This window comes from Strigops habroptila, chromosome 15 (assembly GCF_004027225.2).
Source record: "Strigops habroptila isolate Jane chromosome 15, bStrHab1.2.pri, whole genome shotgun sequence".
Lineage (NCBI taxonomy): Eukaryota > Metazoa > Chordata > Aves > Psittaciformes > Psittacidae > Strigops > Strigops habroptila.
The window spans coordinates 4630527-4653854 of NC_044291.2; the positions used below are offsets into that span (position 1 = coordinate 4630527).

Genomic DNA, 23328 nt, shown 5'->3' on the forward strand with positions numbered 1-23328 from the left:
GGAGTGTCCATAAGTGATGGGGCAGGGACACAACCCGTGGAGCCAAGTGGCTTCATGGCAGCTGCAGCAACAGCACCCTCTCCTGTTCCTGAGTGGCAGGCAGAGGCGTGGGAGCTGCAGACCTGTGCCTGGCCGTGGCTTCCATTGCCTCTAAGAAGCTTCTCTGAGGGGTTCTCACTTCAGAGTGTCAGGGAATGTCCTGTGCTCGGCTCTATCGTGGATCTAGAGTGGGATTTTAGTACTCCGCTACTCCCACCCCTGAGGCGCTGTCACCGCCTGCGTTTATATCGCAGTACAGCCCCCCCCGTGCCTCAGTTGCCCCTCACAGCCTCTCCCCTCCTCACTGCCCCTTTAAGGCGCCGCCGCGGGGCGGGCTCTGCTCGGGGTCCCGCCCGCCACAGGGGCGGGTGGAGTCCATTTCCTGCGGCGTCCCGGAAGCGCCGGGGGAGGGGGGGCGTCGCGGCCGGAAGCGAGCGGGAAGTGTCGCCGGGGCGGGAGGCGCGGGGCGGAGATCGGCGGCGTGAGGTGAGGAGGGCCGGGCCGGGCCGGGCTGGGCGGGGTGGCATCTACCGCCCTGCCCGCTCCCCGCCAGCCCCCGCGCGGGAGGCCGCGCTCCCTCACGCCTCCTCAGGGCAGGCGCTGCACCCCGGTCGTTCGGCTGGGCCCGCTCGGCGGGAAGCGGCGGCGCGTTTCCCGGCTGCGGGGACGGGGGGGGGCTCCGGCGGAGGAGCGGTGGGTGAGCGCTGGGGTGGGGGAACCGGGCAACGGAAAGAGCCGCTTCGCCCTCACCTCGGGCCGGTGCTGGGCGGGGTTTGCCGCTCGCCGCTGGGCGGGCTCCGCCCGCGCCGTGTGAGCGGTTTCTTCGCTTAACGTGCGCGGATGAAGTTTCACACCTTTTGTTAGGAAAAGGAGGGTGTGTGCTTTGCTGCCCGCCTTTGAATAACGGGGGGGGATTCAAGTGCAAATCACTTGGCACTTCAGTGGATGGCTGTTCAGTTTAAAGCACGTTAATCTTAAGTGCCAAAGCCGGTTTTAGTCTATAACGGGTGAATTTAACCCGTTTCTGATGCTTACGGTTTTTTTCCTAGGTCCTTGAAATAGCACCAAGGCTCGGTTTCCAGGGGATGGATTACTGAAGACACTCGAGGGCATGTGTGGCTGGAGGGGTCAGCCCCCTTTCCCAGCTGCCCAGTAGCACACTTGTCTTCATGTGACCTGGACCACTCTCATAGCAAATAGCTTCCTTTTCCAAAGGTAAATATCACAATTGAGTGTTTTTTGTTTGCCTATGTGTATATATGAAGAAGTGCGTGGTTTTGCTTTATCTAGATTTCCCGTTTCCATTCCTTGTTATGCTAAATAGCACAGTAATTACCATCTTCCCTTTTATATACTTAGCTCAAGTCCTCATGCTTTCCCAGTCTTCAGTTGTTCATACTATCGAAATCTGAGATGACTGTATTGCTGCTTAGTGAAGAATTTTTTCCTTTTTAGAGGAAGCAATCTGTGGTGAGAATGTGATTATGTGTTCTAGCTGTAATAATAGCGAAGACAGGAAAGTTCTGCACAAATATATTTTGCTTTTGGCAACAGGGATTTGTTGACCTATAAATTTTAGCAGGAGATTAAGAAAAAAAGCTAATTACATTTTGTTCTTATTAGACCTAAATTCTACAGATACCAGTAAAACAATATAATGAACTCCAGTGTTGTAGTTCTGAAAAGCGTGCGTTGAGTGTGGATGAGGGATTGCTTTTTCAATGTAAAGTTACTTTTCACATGTTGTTTCATAGTTTGCAAATGATGTCATTTGACTTCTTTTCAGTGCTTTACTTTTAATGTTTGCCATTCAGGAGGCATTTTTCTCTAACGTGTATTTAATGTTTTAATCTGCATTTCTTTGTTTAATTGCTTGTACCTGTATAATGTGAGGTCACCCAAGAACATATGCATGTATGCTGCCAATGAGTTACATAAACCCTGAAACTCATCACATTGAAAACTAGGTACTGTTGTGGCCAAAAAGACATATTTTGCTGCTTTCAGTCTTTGGACTTCCATTAATTCCTTCTTCTTTCCATCCAAAGAATGAGCACGTGTCGATGGTGTACACCTAGTGGTCCCGACGCCACCGAGTTCCTGAAGAACTATGCTTCTAAACGGTTGTCCCCGGAAGATCTTGAAGGATCCAATGAAGATCTCTGTTACTGCCTGGAGTGTGTGCTTGAATACCACAAAGCCAAGGAAAAATTGCCAGCGTTGCATGAGGTAATTAAGAGATTTGGCTCCAACCCGAGCGGGAGGACTCAGACTGCAGGAAAGCTTCAAAAGAGGTTGCTGTGGTCCAGCCTCAGTGTAGGAGGAAGTTTTATGCAGGGGTTGTGTTTATTGGTGTTGGGGAATAGGTCATGTGGCTTTTTAACTGTCTTGCTTTTTATATATTATGTTGCAAAGAACTGATTGTAAAGCCAGAAGACCATCTTGTTTTGCATATATTCAAATTAGCAAGAACTAAACAGTAGTGGGAAGTTGCTGACTAGACGTTATAGCTTGTACTTTATTCATGTTGTGGTGGTTTGCCATCTGAAAAGAAAAAGAACACCTGCCAAACAGACTAACAGCTTGCCCTCTTCAGTGTGTTTTCTTTGTTCCTCTGGCATCTGTTCAACTTTCATTTCTTCCTCTTTTTGTTTGCTTTCATTTTTCGTTCACAGTTTTGTGTTATGCTTCAGTTTGAGATCTGATCTAATCTTGTGCAATTAAAACCAATCAAAACTTAAAAATTCTATGTTATATTGTAAGCCTTTTGTAATTCCCCTTCACTAGTATCCCAATTCTGTATTTTGGAAAGCTTATTTTCCTGTATATGTAAGTAAAATGATTTGGTCATTTTACATACAATTGGTCACAATACAAATGTCTAAAAGGTTGCTGTTTAAATTATATTTCTCTGGAGGACATCCCCATCTGAGTATAGGTTGGAAATAGGTGGAATCACTGGACTGCTGAGAGTCCCCTCTGTCTATTAGCTGTAGAAAAAACCCTTGGTTTCTAATTGAAGTTGGGAGCAATTTACTTTAGATGAGTAATGTTAAGTGAGCTGAATCCGTTACAAATACTCAGCAAGTCAGTCTGTTTGCATTCTGTACATTAACTCCCTTCACCAATATGTTACAAAACATGTGAGAAGGCAGGATTTTTCTGCTTTTCCCATCTTGCTACATATGATCATTTTCTGTATGATTGTATATTGGCCAGTGGAACAAAGTTTTGTGACTAACCTATGGCCTGAAATAATTACTTGTTGATGAATATGTAGCAGAGATATAAAACCACCACTCTCTCAAAAAATTACTTTACAATCCTAACTGTGAAGTGAGAGTTTTGTGATTTGCACAATCTGAATTCCGGGTCAAGACTTCATCACTTTACGCCATTCTTGGAAAGAAACTTTTCAAATGAAATTTTAAGTTTTGAAAGTCTAGTTAAGGTTTCTGCATGTGATAATAAGCATCCTTAATCGCTTTCTTCACAAATGCACTTTGATTAATTGTTTTTCCCCTCTGAATAGGTCTTGTGGGAGTTGGAAACCTCCCGTCTTGTTGCCCACATTGAGAAATCCATGCAAGAAGAAGCTGGAGAAGATGATGAGTTGTTTTTAGTGGATGAGAATGGAGAGACACAGCTGTCTGGTTATGTGGGCCCGGACTTTGAGAATAACCTGCGAGTGCCCCTTCTAGAAATACTGAAATATCCATATCTGCTGCTGCATGAGAGAGTCAGTATGTATCTTACCATGGACAGTTGGAGGGGAATGGTATTATTTCTACTAAAGGTGGTGAAAATAACAAGTAATAGTTAAACGAAAGTACTAGTGTATACATGTGTGTATATGTATTTTATGTTTATTTTGACACTTGGGTTTTGTGGGTTTTTTTGCTGCTGTTGTTTTGTGAGCATATAAATTAGCCTTTATTGTAAGTGTTTTATTCTTGTAGGTGAGCTGTGTGTAGAAGTGCTCTGTAGAATGGAAGAAAGTCACAGCTCCTTTCAGGTCTTTGAGAAATATCCAGGAATTTATCTCTTTTTGGTACACCCAAATGAAGCGGTAAGTTACTTCTGTTCCACTAAAGCTTAGTTTTAAATGGCATCAGGATAGATTCTTATTTTTAATGACAAGAACATGAAAATAGTAGCATTCAGATTTTAAGTGTTTGATTTTCTATATTGAACAGTATATAGGAAGTGAAATTTCAGTAGGAATTCAGTTACTCTTACTGAAGAGACTCTTCTATAATCATAGAATCATAGAATAGTTAGGGTTGGAATCACTTTGCTGTTTGCATTTAATCAGCGGAAGTTACAGATGTTCAACTGACTTAAACACTAATGTGGAGTTCAAAATTCCATGTCCTAAGAAACAGTAAAAGATTTAATAGTGTTCTACTTCACATTTGCTCAAACTCTGAAGTTTTCTCAGTAGGTCAGAGAATGATTCAACCAAAGTAGGAATTGACAAGTGTCCTGTACTGACAGCACAGCTTAATACCTGTTGTTACAGTATACAGCTATCTATTTAGAAAACAATGTTTAAGCAATATAAAGCAAGTACAAAACCAAATGCTACCCCTTTGTCACATGAATCCCAAAGTGTTTTATTTCATAGATTCATAGAACAGGTTGGAAGGGACCTCTAGGTCATCTGTTCCAACCTTTCTTGGCAAAGCATGACCTAGAATGGCAGAATCTTAAAAGTGTCAAACATTGGAGATTCCACCACTTCCTGGGGAGATTATTCCAATGGCTGATTGTTCTCATTATGAAAATTTTTCCTCTTGTGTCCAGTTGGAATCTCCTCAGGAGTTGTGCCCATTAACCCATATCTTTTCCATGTGACTCCTTGTAAAAAGGGAGTCTCCATCTTAACTGTAGCCACCTTTTAAATGAAGTCTCCCTGAGCCGCCTTTTCTCTAGGCTGAACAGACCCAGCTCTTGGCCTTTTGTTATACAGCTGCCCACTTCTTGCAATTATGAGACCTTATTTTAGTAAAAATACACTTTTGTCCCATTTGTAGTAACAATGTTTCCTAATCTTACAGCACTGTGATTTTGTTTGTTCTTTTTTCTTAATTAATATTTAACTTTTATCTTTCAATCCTTAGATTCGTCGATGGGCCATTCTAACAGCAAGGAATTTAGGCAAGGTCGACAGGGATGACTACTATGACTTACAGGAAGTGCTGACTTGCTTGTTCAAAGTTATTGAGTTGGGGCTTTTTGAGAGTCGAGATATTTACAGCTCTTCAATGATTGAAAAGGGTAAACTCATCCTTCTGCCATCTCACTTATATGATACTGTCAACTACAAAAACTATTGGCTAGGTGAGTATTTATGATGTGGAATGAATTTGTACATATAGTCTCTCATCTTGTAAGCATTTCTTTCAGGTCAGAGCTCTACTGTTTCATAGGTGCTGTTTGTTTCGGGGCATATCAAATGGGAAAATTGAATGTTGCACATCAATAGCATGTTTCATGTTGCTGCTGATCTCTTTGGTCGGGTGTTACACTTATAATGGTGCTGGAAATTGATCCTTGATTTGGTGAAAATTAGAACCAATTTTTGCAAATATATGGAAAAATTGCCTTTTTTTTTTTTCCTTTTAGGGATTTGTATGTTGCTTACAGTGCTGGAAGAACAAGCCTTGGACTCCTTGTTACTGGGTCCAGACAAACAAAATGATTTCATGCAGTCTATACTTCACACCATGGAGAAAGAAGCAGCTGGTAATTAATTTCGATACTGAGATTAAGGCAGTTCGTAGCCTGTTTTTCATCTTCATCAAGCTTCCTTATTGAAGTTCTTGGTGAATTCTTAGTAATGTAACTCAGGTGATTTCAGCTGAGGCTTATTTATCTTCTGGAACGTGGTCAGTATTGTGTAATATTTGAGCAATACCAACGAACACTGAGAAATTACATTTAAACAAACTCTTAAGTGGAAAAGGGATGGCAGTACCTTGCATAAGGCTGGCTTAGAGGTTTTGAGAGGACAATCTGTAACTTCTACCATATTGTTTGCATTTAATGTACAGATTGTATGGGAACGTGCATTTCTTTGTGGCATGGAATTTGACTTTTCAGTCCTAAAATACAGAAACACCTTCTTCTGAATTGCTGGAACTTGGCCAAAATTTGAGTCTTCCACCCATCTGTTTGAGGGAACCCGTTTTGCAGCTGGGAATTTAGACTAGCAGCCCTTGGGCCATTCTTGTAGGCCACATGTCATGGTATAGCTTGGGAATGGCACATGAGCTCAAGATCAGGGCTGTGTCTTGAATGACCAGATCTTTATGAGCTTAGTATGTTTATTGAGGGTATGATTTTACATTATATGAAGGGGGAAGAACACCCATGAAGGAAAGCCAATTGCTTCCAGCTTAAATTTGAAGTATAAATTGTCATAGCTGTGTAAGTTGTACCTACTTCTTAGAACAGCACTGCAAAAATCAGTGTGGAAGAATTGGTTTCATAGAGATGGGAAATGTTAGGAACTGTTATCCAGGTTCTTGTTGGTTTAAGGCTGCATAAAGAGCAGCGTTTTATCTGTACAAATAAGTGAGGTTGACTTTTTTTTCATCCTTTCTCCAGGTTAAGGAGTATAGTTACAACTTACTAGAATACGTATCTTTATATTAGTATTTAAGAAAAATCAATGAAAACCAACTACTTTCAACTTCAGCTTAGTCTAAGAACGTTCAGGACTCTTGCATTTCAACTCTCCCCAATATTGCTGTTATGTTTCAGATGATTCTACTGACCCCTTCTGGCCAGCGCTGCATTGTTTCATGGTTATTTTGGATCAGCTCGGATCTAAAGTATGGGGTCAGCTTATTGATCCAGTCCAAGCCTTTCAAACCATTATCAACAGTGTGAGCTACAACAATGAGATAAAAAATATACGCGGTAGCTTTAAGAGGTCAGTTTTATTAAGAGACTAGATCAGTTTTATGATTTTAATACCAGGTAGTGTAGTAACTTTGGTCTTGGTTTTCTTGTCAGTACTGCTTTAATTTGTGTTGGGGGAGGGAGATGGCAAGTAAAAAAACCCCATGTTGCCAACTAAAAGTAATGAAAAGATGAAGTAGGTGCCCTAAAATTGTAAGGTTCTTCAAAAATCTATGCTTATTTCTTTTTGACTACTAAAATGTCTGTTACACTTCTCAGGATTTTTTCCTGATTCAGGAAGGCAGCTAAATGTTGAGTGTTTACTGCTATAACCAACTGGCACTTAAGTTTAATGGAGATTGACATGCCTGACACTCTTTGTAAGGCTATGGGGATTCCTGAATATTCAGTGGATTACATAGTTTTAGATTTTATTGTAGTTCCAGATGACAACTGATTTGAGTTTACTTTCAGCTCGTGTTAAGCCTTAACTATTTGTCAATATTAGATTTACTTAATGGTACTGTATGGTTTTAAAACTTTTGTTCCTTTTCTGAATGTATTCCTTTCAGGGAAGGTAATAAAGTGAGTATCATGGAACAGTCCTTCAGTAGCTTTCCAACATAGTGAGCTGCTGAAAGGAAACACATTAAAACACATAGCAGGCACCAGATACTCTTTTGAAAGGTTTTGTCTTCATATACTTATATCCTAAGATAAAATGGATTTTTTTTAATGCTTCTGAGGGACAATATTGTCAGTATTGAGCTAAAAGTTAGTTAGGTAAATTGTTTATTCAGTGCAGAAGTAGCTGGTTAGTAGTACACTGCTAGGAAGCCTGGGAATAGCTTCTATGGGAACAGAATTTTGTTACTTAAACTTGAACTCCATCTTTTGGCACACCATCCCTTGTAAGGGTTTTTATAAAAATCCAGGTCCAAAGACTTCAGGAACACCTATTTTGGAAAACTGAAATTGTGCCTGATTTTAAAAAGCTGGTGGAAAATAGGATAACCATACCAGGTGTTTACTTTGTTCATGTGATATATTTTGAATCAACTTTGAGTGACAATGTTTTAAATGTTCAGTATTTTTTATACTTGCACAGTCTATAATCTTTCAGATAGCTGCAGATATAGATATATGGAATGTTTTAGATAACTGAGGAAGGCATATTTAAGGAGATTTTTCCTCCGTTAAGCTATTTGAGTGTTGTGTTCAAATAGTTGTATATGAAGTTGAGGAGTGTGTAGCCGTCATTGAGCTGCATTTGTGCATAGAAAATTCAAAGGAAATGGAATTCTTCTGGGTGCTTGTTCTAGGTAGTCTAATCTGTGGCTTAGTAGAAAGCTTTTTCCTGAGGCAGTCACTTGCCCTGCCTCATACCAGCAGGATAGAACAAGCTTTACAATTTTAAATATGATTTCTTTTCATATTTTCATACAAATTCTATTGGTCACCTGGTCAGTATCTGAAAAATGGAATCTGTGTCTTGGCCAGTTGGCTTTCTTATAGTTAAGTTGTGTGGACTCTGTAATGGTTTCTGTTTCTTTTCAGGACAAAATCTGAACCGGAGTCAGACTACAATGATGACATGGTTACTTGCAGTCAGATTGTGTATAGTTATAACACAGAAAAGCCTCAGAAGGTATTAAACCAATATTTTATTTCCCTGTTCTTTGAACTCTGATCACAGAATGAAACTGTCTTTTTAAACCATCTATAAAATATGTGAGGGAAAGTTACTTAGTTTCTACTAGTCATGCTGTAAATTAAAAATACTGAATGATGTATGTCACTATTGTGTGCCTTAAATAGTAGCCAGTCTGATCACTTCTTGTTTAGTTGGTACATTCAGAATAAATATTTTTGAGTGTGTTCTCTCGACGTTGATGTGTTGTATTTAAGAATTGTCTTTGAAAGGCTTTAAGTGTATATTTGATTATCTGAGGTTAAATTATGTCAGCATAACATCTTTGGAGAGTTTTTAAACTTTCAACATGATTTTTAAAGCAAATCACTTTGATTTTTAAAGTGATCTTTTTTAAAGGAAATCACAATGATTTTGAAAGGAAATACTACTTTACACTTATTTCATAGGTTACATTTTAGGAAATGAGTTACTTATACGTGTGCTAGTTTGGTTATTATTTGCATTTGCATTAGGATATAAGAGATTTTACCATTTAATGAACAGCTATTTGAAAGAAAGTAATTTTTATGGCTAGAAGAAAAACACCTGAGAGATTGAACTCTGCAGATGTGTATAATGAGGATGATTTGTGGTGAATTTTATTTTTCAGGATACTGGATGGAAGACCGCCATTTGTCCAGACTATTGCCCCAACATGTATGAAGATATGCAAGCACTGGTTAACATGCTTCAGTCTGCAATTGGTAGAGATACACGTGTCCATCAAAGCACGTTTTTGTGGTTCATCCCTTTTGTTCAGTCGCTTATGGATTTAAAGTACTTGGGTGTAGCATATATAGTAGAAGTCATTCACTACCTCTGCTCGGAAATCAAAGATATTCTCAGTGAAAGAATCCAGCAATGTGACAAAATCTCCGAATTTTTTCTCCTGATTTTGGTCTCCATTATTGAACTACACAGAAATAAGAAGTGCCTGCATTTGTTATGGGTTAGCTCCCAGGAATGGGTGGAAGCAGTGGTGAAATGTGCTAAGCTTCCAGCTATAGCATTTACACAGTGCACTGAAAAACTACCTGGACAGTATGTGAGAGGTTCATTGACAGTATCTTCACAAGCTTCTAACTCTGTGCAGCATGCCTGCGTGCAGTTGATACGCAGCCTTCTTAGAGAAGGCTATCACATTGGGCAGCATGCTCTTTGCAAGCAATACCTAGACAAACTCAATCTTCTTCTGCGAGGAAATCTATCTTTAGGTTGGCAGCTGAACATCCAGGAAACTCAGGAATTACAAGTGTGTTTAAGGCAAGTTATAAGAGGTATAAAGAACAGAGCACTGGATACCTCTGTGGCTGTAGGAAACAGTGCAAACTCTACTACTTTACCTGCCATTTCTATAAAGCAAGAGAAGAATGCACGTGGTGGTGGATGCGAGTTGAGTGTATATGACAGAGATGACCCTCATTCACTATGTGCTGTCTCATCGAAGGAAGGCAGAGATTGTTCTAGCTTCTTTAAAAGTGACCCTGGTATGCAGGGGAATGAAGATGATGGGATTGTGCTTTCAGGGTTCAGTGGCACCTCACTGAAAAAGGTATCGACTGGACTAAAATTAAGTTCATTGTTGAAATCTAAGATTAAGAAAGAACCTGACATGCAAACTTCAGACTGGGAACAGCCTAATTTAAATGACTCGGCTAAATATAACTGCGAAGGTCAAATTTCAAAGTCCTATTGTATGGATAAAACTTCAGCAAATGATCGTGTTCCATCTAGCTCTGAAAACAAGAACAGTATATCCAACCCTGCTTCTTGGACCAGGCCACTGTCAGTGAAGTGTGAATCAAGTGACAGGTTGTTAGAATTTTCAAAGTATTTCAAGAGGGAAAGCAATTCAGTGGGGAAGAAAGAGGAGGATTTTGTGAAGACAGTTTCTGAAGATAATACTTTAACAGACTCCCAGGTTGATAGAGAACTCAGTAAATTATCTTTAGCTGCGTATGCCAAAGGTGTCAATTTTCCCTTTGATTCAAGCCAAGAGAGCCCACTACATGATAATGTGTGTGATATTAAAAGGAAAGTGAAAGGTGCGGTAAGATCTTCCAGTGATGGTCAGAGTACCACGTCTCCCTGTAGTGCAGATTGCCGTAACAATAAAGTCATTATAATTTCAGACTCTTCTGATGACGAAAACTCTGTGGCTGAGGAGAAGGAAACAGAAAAAAAGAATGAAAATGGGTATCCTGAAAAGCAGCCTTCAACTTCCAGCTGCATTTCTGATAGTGACACCAAAACAGAATCAAAGGTACCAAGCTCTCCCTTGTCATTGGAAAACTGTGAGTCTCAGTACTTTGAATTTGAAACAGAACTTGATGTCTTTTCGGTTTGGCAAGATACTCAAGACTATAGCATGGAAGTAACTCAGGAGTATAAACAAGGTCACGTTTCAACGTCGGTTGACAGTAGAGATTCAGGTGAATTAGTGGATGATGAAACAAATGAATGGGGTTATGATGTGGATTACATAAATGATGATAACATGGAAGAAGAAGCAAACTTGACGGGAAAGGAGACAGAAAATGTTTCTCTTCAGACAGAAGCTGATAATACAAAAGTAGTAACTAATTCAACGTTGCAAGAATCTGTTAGTAAGGAAAATGCAAAAGATCAACTGGAGAATTCTGCCGGCAAAGGTACTGTTGCTGAAGACTTCACCTTGCACTCAAAATTGACTGAACCCAGAGCATCTACATCTAAAATCTCATTAGCTTCAAAATTGGCCCTTAAGAAGAATAGTGCAAGCCCACAGAAGAGCATAGCAAACTCTAAGGTAGCAAGAACTATTCAAAGAAGTCCTAAAAAAACTCCTGTTCTTAAACCAGCACAAAACAAAAAACTACTTCAAAGTACATCAAAAAATTCCCAACCCGGCAGGTCACTGCCTGCTGTGGTTCCTCCAAGGAAAGTTCGCCAGTGTCCAGCACCAGCATCAACTGTAGAAAAACTTGGTCTGAAGAAGGCGCCTCGCAAAGCGTTTGAGTTATCCCAGCGCTCTTTAGAGAGTCTGGCTCAGTTGCGCAGCTATGGTAAAGCTGCAGGGAGAGTTGGGGTTGCACAGAAAAAGAAGATTAAACTAATTGCTCCTCAGAGTTTGTCTATAAAACATAATAAAAAATTGCTAGCCTGCCAAGACCTTCAGTATTTAAGGCAGACAAGGCCCAAAAGAAGGGTCGGAGTGGGAAATTCTGCAGGAAGTTCTGGGAGTAGAAACAAAAAAGTTAGCAAACTGGATGCAAAATCTATGAAACAAAAGCCTGGAAGTTTTGAAGTGGCATCTGTTGAAAAGCAGGGAGAGAGAAAAAGGGAGCAGACTGGTTTTCCCTCTGCTGGTGAGAGAGAATTTGAAAGCCTGTTTGTGGAAGAGGAGACAGGTGTCTCTAAAATGCCTAGTTTTTCAGACTTGGACAGAAAATCAGAGGATAATGGTACAACGGTTCCTCCTGTACCTGTGTTTTCAAGTCTCTCTTCTGCTGCATTGGTTGGAGATGGTAAAAATGAACCTTCAGGAAAAGGTTCCGTTGTCCAGCCGGAGTGTGAGAAGATAGAAGAAAATGGGTGTAAATCAAATGAAAATAGTGATGATGATGATCTGTTTTTAACTCAGTTAGATCCTGTGGATATGGAATTGTGTTCCGAAGAGGAAAATGTACAAGACACTACTGCAGCTGGTAAAAACCCAGAGGAAATGGATACTGCTGAAAGCCTTCAGCAGAGTGAATCCTCGACTATTGTGAAATGCAAGTACAAAGACTGTGTAGAAAAAGTAGAAAAACCAGGAGAGTACTGTAGGAAGCATTCAGCCACCAGCTCAGAAGCAGATCACTTGTTTGCCAAACCTTCTCTCCTGCCACCTAAACCAAGAAAGCCTTCCACTACCAAAATTTTCAGCTCAGCAAGTTCTTCACGGAATGCAGCCTTCAGTAAGGATCTCGAGGATGTTAAAAAGCTACCCCCAGCTTCCAAAAGCAAAGTGAATGCAGCAAAACCAGTGGTCGTCAGGCCACCAAATGCAAAGCCTATACCAATAAGAAATCAGACATGCAGGTCTCCAAGTTTCACTAATGTACCTCAAGTCAATATTCCTAATAATGTTCTCCAGTCACAAAATAGACAGAATGACAATGCTTCAAATATTTCCAGGAGGCCTGTCCAAGAAGCATATTCTTCGCCCTTTTATGTTCAACAGCGTGATTACAGTATTTTTATTAGCGAAGTCCTAAGGTGGACTTATGAAATGTTTGTAAACTCCAGCCTCTTTGGACCTCCAAGTAATCTCACGCAGTCTGTAGTAGCCTCTGTTCCTGTCCACTTTCAAGGATACAATGACTATTTTAATACATTTTTCCCCTTGATGATGCTAAATGCCTTTGAAACAGTAAGTAGCTATCTGCTTCTTCGTTTGTTTTCATCAGCCCTAGTAAATTTTGCCAAGAGATTAAAATTTGTTATATCCCTTATATTTACCTTCTGAAAATGTTCAGGTACAGATCTGAATAGAGGAATGATGCGGGGGAAATAATCATGACAGTTACATTTAAGATGGGGACTGTCAGTGTTAACTTAGGGAAGCTTTATTTTACTGGTTGTTCATCCACAATAGCATGTAAAAGGAGGGGAGAAAGGAAGGTGGTTCCTCTTTCCTTATAGCACATAAAGCTTAAAACAAGTCTTCTAAGAAACTGAGGTAATTTAATGACTGAAAAGAATAAGAATGTAATGTTTTGATTCATGTTGAGAACTTATGTGAGAGGGTGGGTTAATCTGAAAAGTATTCTTTTCCAAACAGCTTAACTTTAGTTTTAACAGAAAATGCAGCATTCCTTCAATTGAAGTGTGCATGCTTGCAAATTCAGTCATTGCTTCACTTTTCCCGTAGAAATGAAGTAGAAAATGAAGTCAATACCAGGATAATACTGGTATTTTAAGGTGAAAATGTGATAGGGGGAACCCACATTTGTTTTGAAGAGCTTCGTAAGAAATGGAGGGTTGGGGAGGAAGCACTTTCATTTGCCCTGTTTATGTAATGTGCCCACATACATTAAAAAGAAATAGGTAAGGCTGTTGTCTTGTACTTGACAGTCTGATAGCTTTCTTTTATTTCCGTTTAGTGTGTTTGCCCTTTGAGTCATGATATACTATTTTTCTGAAACACTAAACCCTTCAAAGTATTTTTATTTAGCTATTACTTTCCAACATGTAGCTGGCACAAGAGTGGATAGAAAACCAGAGAATAAGAGAGAAGAGTTACTACTTCAACTTACAGAACTTTTCTGCTGACTTGAACACAGCAGATTTTACAGGTAAGAGTTTTTTCGTAGGGGCTTTTTGGTTTTGTTTTTGGTTAATAAACCCCTCTTCTCATTTTCAAGTAAGCAATGTCTTATAATGAGTTAGCACTTACAGGTAGACTTTGTGCTTTAAATACAGAAAGGATTTGAATTTGCCGTTTTACGTAATGCACATAACAAGAATATGTATTTTGCAGGGAATTTGTGCATTAAGTGTTAGTACAAAAAGTTACTTGATGGCTGTTGAAACCTTTTCAACATTCCATCTCATTTATTTTAGCTTCTGTTGGTAAATAAGATAGTCCTTGACTTGCTTTATTTTTATACAGTGCTGTGTTCAGGCTTAAGGATGCAGGATGGTGTTAAAACTCTTCATAGCCGTTTGCTGTAGCTTTTAGTCGCTTAAAAAGTTAACAGATGAGTGTTACTGAAGTATATTCAGTATGTTAATCGTAGTACTTCTGTAGTCAGAAAGTAACTGTAACCATTTTCCTTTTAATGTTCTAATTATTTAAAAATGTATTTTGGGTAGCTCATTTGCAAGAAAGTGATTTGGCAAAGCAGCTTCATCCAAAAGAGGATGACTTAATCTTTTTGGTGGTCCAAAAGAAAAAAGATGCCTTTAGGGAAGAAAGCGAGATGGAGGACCAAATAGTGAATGAAGTTGGTCTCGTGACACGATTTTCTCGTGCATCTGGCCGTTCAACTAGTAAGTAAATGGGGTTGAAATGAAAGTGGGATTCTTCTTGGTACTGTAAAATGCTTTTTCATCACTGGCTGCTGATAGTTGTACTATACCACTTACCTCAGAGGAAATGGAATTGTTTTTGCACTGTACCATGTCTGTTCCATGCTAGAAGCTGTGTAAAAAACCAGGAACTGTAGGTGCAGACCTGCTTTCTGTGCATTTTTTTAGGGAATTCCTTCAATACAGAGGTTAGTACTTTGCATAAGAACAGAAACTAATGACGAGTAAATGCTCTGCATACATCTTGAGGGGAGTGCATTGCTGTGAGATATGAAGTGCTATGAACTTGTGGTCTCACTGACCAAAATTTTCACTGTCTTCTGGAACTGAAGTTGTGAATTACCAACTATAAAGATTAATGTTCCCTGATTAAAACAGTGTTTTGGTTTACAGAGCATTGTTGTATTTTGTTTTGTGTGGGGTTTTTGTTTGAGATGTTTTTTGAGGGGCTGGTGGTGGCATTTGGGTTTTTTTGCCAGTTCTTTTGAGTGACCTGTTAGGATATGTTCCAGTTAACAATTTGGATGTTCTTGGAATTAACAGCTTGTGGTTTTGTTTTTTCCTCCCACCTTTTAATAGGACAAAAGGAGCAGCATACCGTCTGTCATCTTTCTGTGCGAACTCGAGGCAATTTGTCATTCTTCGTAAATAAGCAAGTGAAGTGCATGGTGGTTGGCTCTCTGGTGACCACACACCGAACATTCAAAGGTCTGCTACTACTGAGCAGGAGTCCCCTGGCTAAACCCATCATAAATCCAAGTTACAATGACTTCTGTCCCAGAGATTTGCTGGTAGCTTCAGAAAGCGCTGTAAGTCTTGCAGCTGGATGTGATTAGGGATGACAGAGTGGGCATTTGGATGTATGATTTTGTGATACTGGTTTTGCCTGCTGCTTTTTGAGATGACAAGTTTCAGAAGCACTGAGTCACTGCATTTCAGAGTTGGGTGACTGGGTGAATAGAGCATGTTTCTGCTGTATTGACATAGATACTAGTAGTGCACGTCAAGCAGCTTTCCAGTGTTTTTCCATACTGGAGAGGTGTCTGTTCAGAAAATAAGGCATAGTATGGAAAAGGTAATGCAAAATAAAGGTGTGTATAGTAAATGAAACCTTCATTACAGCTTGAGTCAGGATTGGGTGTGCATCTAGAGCAAGTCTAGAATTAAAAGCTTCCATGCCCTTCAAGTTTTTGAGTTGTAGTTAGAGGGGTGGGGAACATCCTGAAAGTACATCAAATGAACATGGAAAAGTCGATCAATGTTAATAGATTATTTTTCCCTGTGTCTGTTCCTTCAGGTGTGGAATGTGAATGAATACAATGAAGATCAAAAGAGAGCTATTGAGACAGCTTATGCCATGGTAAAGCAACATCCAGGGCTTCCCAAGATCTGCCTCATCCATGGACCACCTGGGACAGGGAAATCAAAAACTATTGTTGGACTTCTGTCTCGTGTTTTGAGAGAAGTGAGTGAACCCAATGTGATTGTCATGTGCTGGACACATGGATAGTGTCAACGGAAGAGCTTAAGCTAAAAGGGAGCATAGTACTGGTGATTACTGGGGGTGTAATTCATTAAGCTGACTTGATTAAATCTGTATGGTATATGGCATAAAGGTGGAGATAATACCTTTTGGGCATCTTGGAAAACATTTTTTTTTTTTACAAAACTTCAGTAAAATCAAGAAAATGTTCACAATTAGTAATAAAAACGCTTGGTTTTTTAAAAAACTTAATATTTTGATGTATGAAAGAATATTATTTGGCCTGTCCCATTTAGTGGTTTTCCTGACAGCATCCAGTAGATCAAGTACATCATTGTTGAAGGGGATTTATGCAAGTAGTATTAATACATTTGACTTGTTACTCAATGTAAGACATACCTTAAGAGATACTTAAGTTCAATAGTCTGCATGCTGATTAAGATGAGCATACAGTCTGGCTTTTAAATCACAAATGAAAACAATCTAAAGAGCATCTCTTGGTTTATTGTTAATTAATCTACAGAACACTAGGAATGAGAAAACTCAAAAAACAAATTCCAAGATCAAGCCAAACCGTTTTCTTGTTTGTGCACCATCAAATGCTGCTGTTGATGAACTCATGAAAAAGATCATCATTGCGTTTAAGGAAAAATGCCAAAACAGACAGGAGCCTTTGGGTATGGTTTGTTTTAAAATTCTGCTTAAAATTCTGTTAAAGAGGCAAAACCTGAAGTAAAAGCTAGAGTAGTTGATTAGATATAGTATTAATATGCTACTCTAAGCAGCTTTTTTCTCTTGCAGGACATGACTTGTACATCCTTATACTGTTATTAATTTTAATGTACTTTTCTACAAGGTGTATCTTTTTAATAGATTGCACTTTGTCTTTATATAGACATTGACCCTTTCCTCATAGTGTTAGTTTCAGTTCACCAATTTTTACTCCTTAGAGATTTGAACAGAAGACTATTACCTTGATTTTGAATGAAATTGGACTTAGGTCATGCTGAACAGACTGATAGAAATTTTGACATCAGAGCCTCTCACTTGGGTTTGTTTTTTTTCCTCCTCCTGGTTTGTAACTAATACAAAGTAGATGAATCCTGAGCAAGGCCTTTAGTGTGTGGTAGGGAAAAAAAACCCTGCATTGTAACCAAATGTTAATTTGGTGTTGGCTTACCAGCTGTGTTCCTGATGGTAGTCAGTCATTTTCTAAATTAGGTGCTTTATAAGTTTTAGATAAACAAGTCTGAGAATAACAGGTTGTTCGGTTAATTTAAAACAATATTCTTAACTGTTAGCCAGCAGTGAAACATCAGCAACATCATCTTTGTTTGTGGTTTTTTGTTTGTTTGTTTAGAGTTTGGAATTACTGAATTTTTTTGTAGCTGTGTTTAGATAAATTATTGCAAACCCCTGAAAAGCAGAAAAGGAAAAGCTTTGTTTGATATCCATGATGTTTACTTCTTTTTTTTTAATCTCATACTGAAGTGCAGAGATACTTGGAGCAATCTAAAAGTATTTTAACTCTGATTTTGTAAACAGGAAACTGTGGTGATATCAAATTAGTGCGACTTGGTGCTGAAAAAGCAATCAACAGTGAAGTCCGGGGATTTAGCCTGGATAAGCAAGTTGAACATAGGATGAGTAAGTAACATGCAAATCAGACTTTTCTTCAATCTTTGTTGAGCTTGATGATGTTTTACACTTAGGGCTATGTGTTCTTTAAGAAGGAGGAGCTGGTAAAAGATTTTTCTGCAACTGTGCTTCATAAAGCATTGTCATTCAGTTTTGGTGGGAAAGTGTCAGCTATCATATGGCCTAAAATCTAAGCAAACAAATAAGCAAGACTGGTTCTTGTTTGTTTTTTTTAGAAGAAATTGCAATATATATATGTAAAAGCCATGGGTTTTAAGCAATGAAGCCATGCAGCATTTGAGAGCTACAGTTAGAACCAAGTCTCATTATCTTTGTTTTACAAGACCTCAATAGAAAAAGGAAAAAAGCAACAAAAAAGTTTGTCTGTTTCAGTGTGAGCAAGTGTTATTGTCAAGTAGGTTTTTTATTTCTCATGTGTGTTTTCCTTTGTTTTATTATAGAACGAAAGCCAGCTGACTGTGACCAGGATATTCAGAAGAAAAAAGCAGCTCTGGATCAAAAGCTGGACATGCTGTCTCGTCAGCGTGCCATGCACAGATGTGAGAAGAAGGAAGTGGTAAGATAGTAGTGTTTTTAATCTTGTTTGCATTTTTTGAGTTCATAACTGAATCCAAAGAGTAAAGAACTTTAATGCTATCTCTGAGCAGTAACTGTCTCTTTACCTGCTTTTTCAACTAATGGAAAATTTGGTTAGCACTGCAAAAGGGAATGAAGAACTTTCAGGAATTTTTTTGTTTATTTGCAACTGGTTGATCATGCCACTTGCTCTGGTGTTCACTAATCTTCATTTTGTTCTGTCATCAGTTTTTAGTATAACCATATTTATAAATCTTAATGATCTAATTTGATTGTATACTTCAAAGCTCTGGTTTTGTTTAACTGGAAAGAGTAATATATGTTGTGGTCTGAGATTTTGGGATATGTGTTGTGCTTCAAGTTGTTCATTTTTTGTCTAAGAATTTGGCATTTGTGCTCAGATTACAGATTTCTGATGGTAAACCTTTTTCTCAGCTGCACAGAAATGTAAGATGTAATGTGTGTTGCAAAGTCAAAATAAGTTGACAGCTTTCTAAGAAACTGAGTTTCTTCAGATACATTTAATATTAAAAGGCATTCTGGACAAGTCTAAGTGTTTAGGAAATGAATTAGGGTAAGGGAAGAAAAAAGGTATATGGGAAATGTGTGGTTTCTTTTATTTTTTTCCCATCTAGAGTCAAATGTTAGATGATGAAATTGGCAGACTTTCAAAGGAGAGACAACAGCTTGCTTCTCAACTAAAGGAGGTAGGAATTTATCTTTAAGGCAGCTCTTTAATAAACCTCAGCAAATGTATTTCTATACTTGGTATTTGTTGATTGGGGTAGAGATTTGGTTTTGATGTGGCTGGGAGAATTTATAAAGTAGTAGGTAAATAGATAAAGGTCATAAGCCAGGTATAAGCTATGGATGGCCTGGTGTGAAATCCAGGTGTACTCTGGCTGCATATTGCAAAAAAACCCCAAACAAACCACCAGACTGAACAGAAATCTCCAACCCTTTCCCCACCCCAACTGGATGGAAATATTCACTCTTACAGTTAAGGGGGAATTGAAACAAATGTGGCATGTTTGGCAAAGAAACATGTATGTCCTGTTCTAGGATGTATCTTCATTACCACTTTCATGCCCCCTTTACAGTCCTCCTGGAACTGAGATACTTACAAATATTTTGAAGTAAAACGACAACTGGAAGAATTTTTTTGTGTGTGGAGATAGAAAGTGGAAATAGGCACTGACAGCAAAACCAGTAATTAAGGCTGAGTGATATGAACCATGAGGTGAATAAAGGTTCATCTTTAATGAATATATGCTGCCCCTTAATGGTCCTGGAGGCTTGCACTTAACAAATGTGGCAGCAAACTAAGCTTTGCTCACAGTAAGTGTGTCTAGATTGCATAGCTGAGAGATAACAGGATACTTCTTTCCAGCTTGCCACCTCACTGGTATTGATCTGTAATTTAAAGTGAAAGTAACACTTCAGTGAAGTCAACTTGTGCCTTTCATTTGTAATAATGGAGATAGCTTCATTGGGGTAATGCATTATGCATGATCTGTTTGACAGTTAGTATTGTCCAGGCAGTTAGAAGTTGCTCTAAGGTGATTCTAAGAAAGCCTGAAGAGGAAAGGAGACATGGTGTCCTGTTGTATTTGAAGGTTCGGGGGCATTCTCAGAAAGTACAGGCAGATATCATCTTAGAGTCCGACATCATCTGCTGCACGCTGAGCACAAGTGGAGGAAGTCTGCTGGAATCAGTGTTTTTTCGGCAAGGACTTGATCCTTTCAGCTGTGTCATTGTGGATGAGGTCAGTAAAGCTATTAGAACTACAGCATGTTCCCCCTCTGAGGTCTGCCTTGTTCTCTGCTTAGGCTACTTCTGGTTATTTGGCTGCTGTTGTGATGTATTGTGGGTTGACTGGCTGCTGGTGTGATACATTGTGGGTCGAATGCCCCATTTTTGCTTTTTAACTGGTAGCCAGTCTGTCCTGCTGTGTGGAGCCATGAGAAGAGTAACTTCTAATTGCTGCTTTTTCTGACTTGTTTGGTGCTTTAATGGCAGACGGCTTTTACTTAAAAATCATGGCTGAAATGTGGTTCTTGCTGCTCTGAAATCTCTTCAGAGATATCCAGATGGTTGGGTTATATTTGTATCTGTTTGGAGTGCTCTGCATATTTCATAATAAAAGAAAAATCTGTTTGTAGTCTTTTATTAGGGTGAAATCCTTATTTTTCCTCTCTTGAGTTTGTGGTTGGGTTTTTTTTTATTTTTATTTTTTTAGAAGACTTAGAAGGCATTTGAGTTATCCTGGCTCTGTTACAGGAAATTTAACATCCTTCCTTCCACTCCTTTGCTTACAACTTCTACTTTCTGTTCTGTTTGCATATACAAAAGGCAGGGCAGTCCTGTGAGGTTGAAACACTGATTCCACTGATCCATCGCTGTAATAAACTTGTCCTTGTTGGAGATCCCAGACAGCTCCCTCCTACAGTCAAATCAGTGGTAAGTATTCAAACTGTATTTTTTCCATGCTATGTAGTGGATATAGGGTAAGAACAGTATTTATAGAACATGTAAAAGGAAAAAAGACACTTCTATGTCAGATCAGGATGTGTATGATGATAACTTTTGCCCTGCAAGTTTAGTCTCTTGTTATGTGGGGACCATAATACTGCCTTCAAATGTGTGGATAAAGCTAATGGAGATCCGAGAGTACAACCTCTGTAGCCTTTCTTGGTGCAGCTTGGAACTGATTTTGATTTCATGCACCATTAGTAATAGCTATGGCAATAGGAGCTTCAGTGCAGCTCGGCAGTTGGTCTGTGATGGGCATTGTGTTGTGGCAGGCTCTGTTATTTCATTATGTGAGCTTCAGTCAGTGTCACATTCCTTAGGGAATAGGGGATGAAGACTACCTGTTTGTATGGGGACTTCATCACCCTATAGATGTGTTCCAAGGATGTACATATAGGAGCACTCTTGTATCTAACCGTAAGGTCTGTTTTAAACATCTGATAAAAAGGAAGGAAAACCAGACTGCCTTCTCTAGAAGGGTAAATAATGCAGAGGCTGTGTGCTTGTTTAACGAGATGCCACCTGGAAGATCTTGTGTTTCATTATTGTTGATGTTGTTAAAATTTTACAGTGTTGTGACTCACAAAGGAAAGTTGTCTTGCTAAAGACAACACTGACAAAAATTGAGATTTATGCAGGTGATCTTTCCTGAAATAGACTAACACAAATAGAAAATTGACGTGCAAGTCGTTGTCATTTTGTCAGTGATTCAGAAGTTTAAAAGAAAACACCAAATAGTTTTAAGTCTGAAAAGCAGGTTCCTGTCATTAATTTGGGACCCCATTCCCCAGAAGTCAATCCCATGTTTCTCCCCTGGCAGAAAGCTCAGGAATATGGCTACGATCAGTCCTTGATGGCACGTCTGCACAGACACCTGGAGGAGCAAGTGCACAAGAATGTTTTGCGAAGCCTGCCAGTTGTGCAGCTGACTGTGCAGTACCGGATGCACCCTGACATCTGCCTCTTCCCATCCAATTACGTTTATGGCAGGACTTTAAAGACTGACAAGTGGGTAGTGCTCTGTTCTTCTTTCTGTGCAGGGGGTACTTCAAAGAAACCTTTTCATACCAGGATATTCTTTTGATTATAATAATTCTTTAGGTTGTATGTGGGAAGATGCTTAATGAGAGAAGACTTTTATTCCATCTTTTTAATGCTGGCTGTGATACATAGATTAACTAGATCACTTAAAACTGAGCATAATTACTGCTTAGAGTTCATTTTCAGACCTCAGTATCTGCAGGTAGCAGTGAAAATTAAGGACTCTGAGGGCGGGGGAAAAGCTGAAAGTTGCTTGTATTTGATAACCATGGTGTAAATAAATGAAGTATCAGTTCTTCGAGTTTCTGTATGGTTACCTAGTGATAAAAATGTTATTTACAGAGCAACAGAAGAGAACAGATGTTCTTCAGAGTGGCCATTCCAGCCCTACCTTATTTTTGATGTAGGAGATGGTCATGAGGAGCGAGACAATGAGTAAGTCCTGCATTCTGCTTAGCCAGAATAGGTTAACTGAGAGTTAAATCAGTATTACCTTCTCTCCTCTGCTGTTCCCAATATGCATTAAGTAGCCAGAACTGCATTTTCAGCTTCATAGAATCATAGAATAGTTAGGGTTGGAAAGGACCTTAAGATCATCTAGTTCCAACCCCCCTGCCATAGGCAGGCAGGTATTAAATGTTTTTTATTTCTTTTATTTTATCTGAAACTGGTTTTAATATTGATTTGACTATCTGTTGGCTGCTAGTGAAGCTGCCTACAATCTCTAACTCTAGTAACAATTTGAGTTCCTGATTTTTTTATCAGTGACTTTCCTTTCACAGCTGCATGCTGTGGTAATACCAGAAGGTGGCAGGCTCAGTCCCCCCCTTTGCCTATAAGGAACGCAAACCAATGTGGTTGTAAGGAACATGAAGCCTCTTGCTGCTAATAGTTTTTGTTGTTAGCCCCTCATCAGGGCCTGCTTGCAAAGTTCTTTTGAGTGTCTATGTGAAGGAGACTGCAAAGGTCAGGGCAGGAACTTTGACTCACAATCCCCTTACAAATTGGGCTGAAGTGCTGAATTTGAAAGCACTGTCAAACATGGTTTTGTAATGTTTCCACCTGTCTTGTTCAGCTCTTTTAGTAATCCTCAGGAGGTGAAGCTGGTGATGGAATTAATTAGAACTATAAAAGAGAAAAGGAAGGATCTGGGTCTTCGACGCATTGGAATAATTACTCCTTACAGTGCACAGAAAAAGAAAATTCAAGAACAACTGGACAGAGTGTTTAGGAATAATAGGTAAAGAAACCATGAGTTTTCACATGGGATGTGACTCTTGCATGTTTACTTAGTCGTGCCTTAAAAGGGGAGATGCAAGCCTTTTGCTTAGTCCAGGCGTG

At 39.3% G+C, this 23328-nt stretch overlaps 1 protein-coding gene across 7 annotated transcripts in view; it reads left to right on the top strand.

Annotated features, from left to right (window-relative positions):
- The first annotated feature begins 465 nt into the window (after window positions 1–465).
- Window positions 466–23328, top strand: part of SETX (senataxin) — a 29770-nt gene continuing 6907 nt past the window's right edge. The window contains exons 1-23 of one of the 7 annotated variants that reach the window (XM_030507066.1): window positions 466–525; window positions 1089–1254; window positions 2088–2268; window positions 3572–3782; window positions 3999–4108; window positions 5163–5382; window positions 5668–5787; window positions 6808–6979; window positions 8506–8596; window positions 9252–13034; window positions 13860–13959; window positions 14480–14656; window positions 15275–15504; window positions 15993–16160; window positions 16702–16855; window positions 17724–17825; window positions 18278–18393; window positions 19049–19120; window positions 20030–20179; window positions 20767–20874; window positions 21767–21954; window positions 22330–22422; window positions 23063–23227. In XM_030507066.1, the coding sequence (XP_030362926.1) occupies window positions 2089–2268; window positions 3572–3782; window positions 3999–4108; window positions 5163–5382; window positions 5668–5787; window positions 6808–6979; window positions 8506–8596; window positions 9252–13034; window positions 13860–13959; window positions 14480–14656; window positions 15275–15504; window positions 15993–16160; window positions 16702–16855; window positions 17724–17825; window positions 18278–18393; window positions 19049–19120; window positions 20030–20179; window positions 20767–20874; window positions 21767–21954; window positions 22330–22422; window positions 23063–23227 (6710 nt within the window). In that variant the 5' untranslated portion in view covers window positions 466–525; window positions 1089–1254; window position 2088. Of the gene's footprint in view, window positions 526–674; window positions 737–858; window positions 1255–1630; window positions 2269–3571; window positions 3783–3998; window positions 4109–5162; window positions 5383–5667; window positions 5788–6807; window positions 6980–8505; window positions 8597–9251; window positions 13035–13859; window positions 13960–14479; window positions 14657–15274; window positions 15505–15992; window positions 16161–16701; window positions 16856–17723; window positions 17826–18277; window positions 18394–19048; window positions 19121–20029; window positions 20180–20766; window positions 20875–21766; window positions 21955–22329; window positions 22423–23062; window positions 23228–23328 lie in introns of those variants that run through there. The other 6 variants (XM_030507067.1, XM_030507069.1, XM_030507070.1 and 3 more) reach the window with 6 other exon arrangements.